This window comes from Vombatus ursinus, unplaced genomic scaffold (genome assembly GCF_900497805.2).
Source record: "Vombatus ursinus unplaced genomic scaffold, bare-nosed wombat genome assembly UNPS02014768.1, whole genome shotgun sequence".
Classification (NCBI taxonomy): Eukaryota; Metazoa; Chordata; class Mammalia; order Diprotodontia; family Vombatidae; genus Vombatus; species Vombatus ursinus.
This window is the reverse complement of record NW_020954546.1, coordinates 34,277,116-34,279,001: the sequence shown is the minus strand read 5'-3', so window position 1 is coordinate 34,279,001 and position 1,886 is coordinate 34,277,116. Positions and strand designations below refer to the sequence as shown.

Sequence of the window (1,886 nt, the reverse complement as noted above, 5' to 3'; positions counted from 1 at the left end):
TACCCCATCAGGTAGCTATCCACAGATGCCTTTCCCCTCCCACCCCAATCCCAATGGAAGAAACAATTCCAGGTTTATTCCAACAGACTTTTAGGGGAGTCATGTTACCTTTTAGCTTCCTCATCTGTAAAGTAATGGGATTAATTTCAGAAGTTTCTTTTAGGATCGATCTCAAAGGACTCTTCTAATTCTAGAAACAAATCTTGAAGAAGAGAGCTGAAAAACTACGTCTGCGTATTCCTTGTTATTTGGTCCACATTTGTTCTAGGGAGTTGAAGAATGGTAAAGACTTCTAGAAAACCAAGGAGGAGGAACTGTTTATTGGGAAGCATTCCTTGGTGAAGGTCTAGGATTTGGATTCAGTCAAAAGGTCACACTTAAGGATCTAGAAGGCCACAAGTTCCCCACCCCTGGTGTAGGAGGTGTGAAGATGGAATAAGGAAGAGAGAGGCCAAAGTCATTGCTCACCAATCATTTATTGTTAATTTTCATGCATTATAAATAGTTGGAACACAAATGCTTTTGAAGTAGGTGTGGTCTATAGGCCTGGACAATTGTAGATTTGTTATTAATGCCTTCTGAAACTGGATACATATGACATAATATGCTTTCCTCCCACTAAACAAATCCACAAACTGGAGACATTCATAAAGCCTCCTTTTTTTTTGGAGGGGGGAGGGAAGGAAGGAAGGAGTGTTACTCTTCCCCCAAAACAAACAAACAAACAAATCTACCAGAGATGAAATTGACATTCCCCTAGAATGGGAGAAAGCAACAAAAATATGTTGCTAATATCTGAAATGTCCTCTCCTATAATTTTTCCTACTTGCCCAACTTGCTGTTTTGGAATTCCTGTTGAATTGAGACCATAGGTGTGTCTGCCTTGAAAGTCGTTGTCTATCCAGATTTTCACTCCTCCTGAATCGCAGTAAATAAATTGATTCAAACACAGATGTGAGTATATGCTTTTGTGTCTCTGAGCTTCTGGGCCAAAAGGACCTACCTCTTTATGGAAAATTAACAAGCCCGAGAAACCTGATTTTAAAACTACCCCCAGATTTTAGTGTGCAAATAAAAAAAATTAACCCCTTACAACTGATTCAAATTGGGATCTGATTATTTCACCCAATTTGAAACCCAGATTTAACTCAACCAGGAAGCTGTCATTTTTCATACATCCCCTGGATATGCCCCACACCAGCCACAACACCTTAAAAGTAAATACTCATTCTAAAAAGGAGAATGGTATATAGATTGAGTATAGAATAAGTGAGAGAGATAAATTTAGGATTTTTTAAAGGGAGAAATCATTTGAACTTGGTCTTGACCTTGATCTGGTATCCTTTCAGTTGTGATGCCCTTGGGCTTTTTGCTCTTGCACATACTTATAGAGGGGGCTAGGAGCAACAGTTGAATTAGTGGGATGACTTTCATTGGATGCTCTTCCTCTAAGATTCCCATAGGCCTGGGTTGGATGGGAACTTTGGTCACCAGGCCTTCTCTCAGAACTTTGCCTCTGATGATGTAGGTGGTCATGCTCACGTGTGCAGGATCCCTCTGTATGAGGATGGCTCTGCTGGTCTCTTTGCCATCGCTGATTTTGGGTCTCTTGCCGTCTCTGCCCTTCATGGGCTTGTCTGTTCTGGGCATGATATGAACTCTCTTCTTCTTCACGGGTTTGCCTGTCCCTCAGTTGATGACTTTGTTCATTACCACAAGCTTGCCCATCTTGTCTGTCCCAGGTCTGATGATATCTCTCATTGTCTCGGGTTTGCCTGTTCTCTGTTTGACTATCCTGCATCTGATGACTTTGCTCAGTACCACGGGACTGTCTGTCCTGCCTCTGAGAAGAGGTTCCTTGCTCCTCGTGACCCTGTCTATCCCTG

At 41.9% G+C, this 1,886-nt stretch overlaps 1 protein-coding gene across 1 annotated transcript in view; it reads right to left on the bottom strand.

The window, feature by feature from the left end:
• Nucleotides 1-952: 952 nt before the first annotated feature.
• The window catches only part of LOC114042948 (repetin-like), a 4,157-nt gene continuing 3,223 nt past the window's right edge, over nt 953-1,886 (bottom strand). The window contains exon 3 of the mRNA XM_027861725.1: nt 953-1,886. This exon is cut by the window's right edge and continues 1,374 nt beyond it. Coding sequence (XP_027717526.1) covers nt 1,346-1,886 — 541 coding nt within the window. The 3' untranslated portion in view covers nt 953-1,345.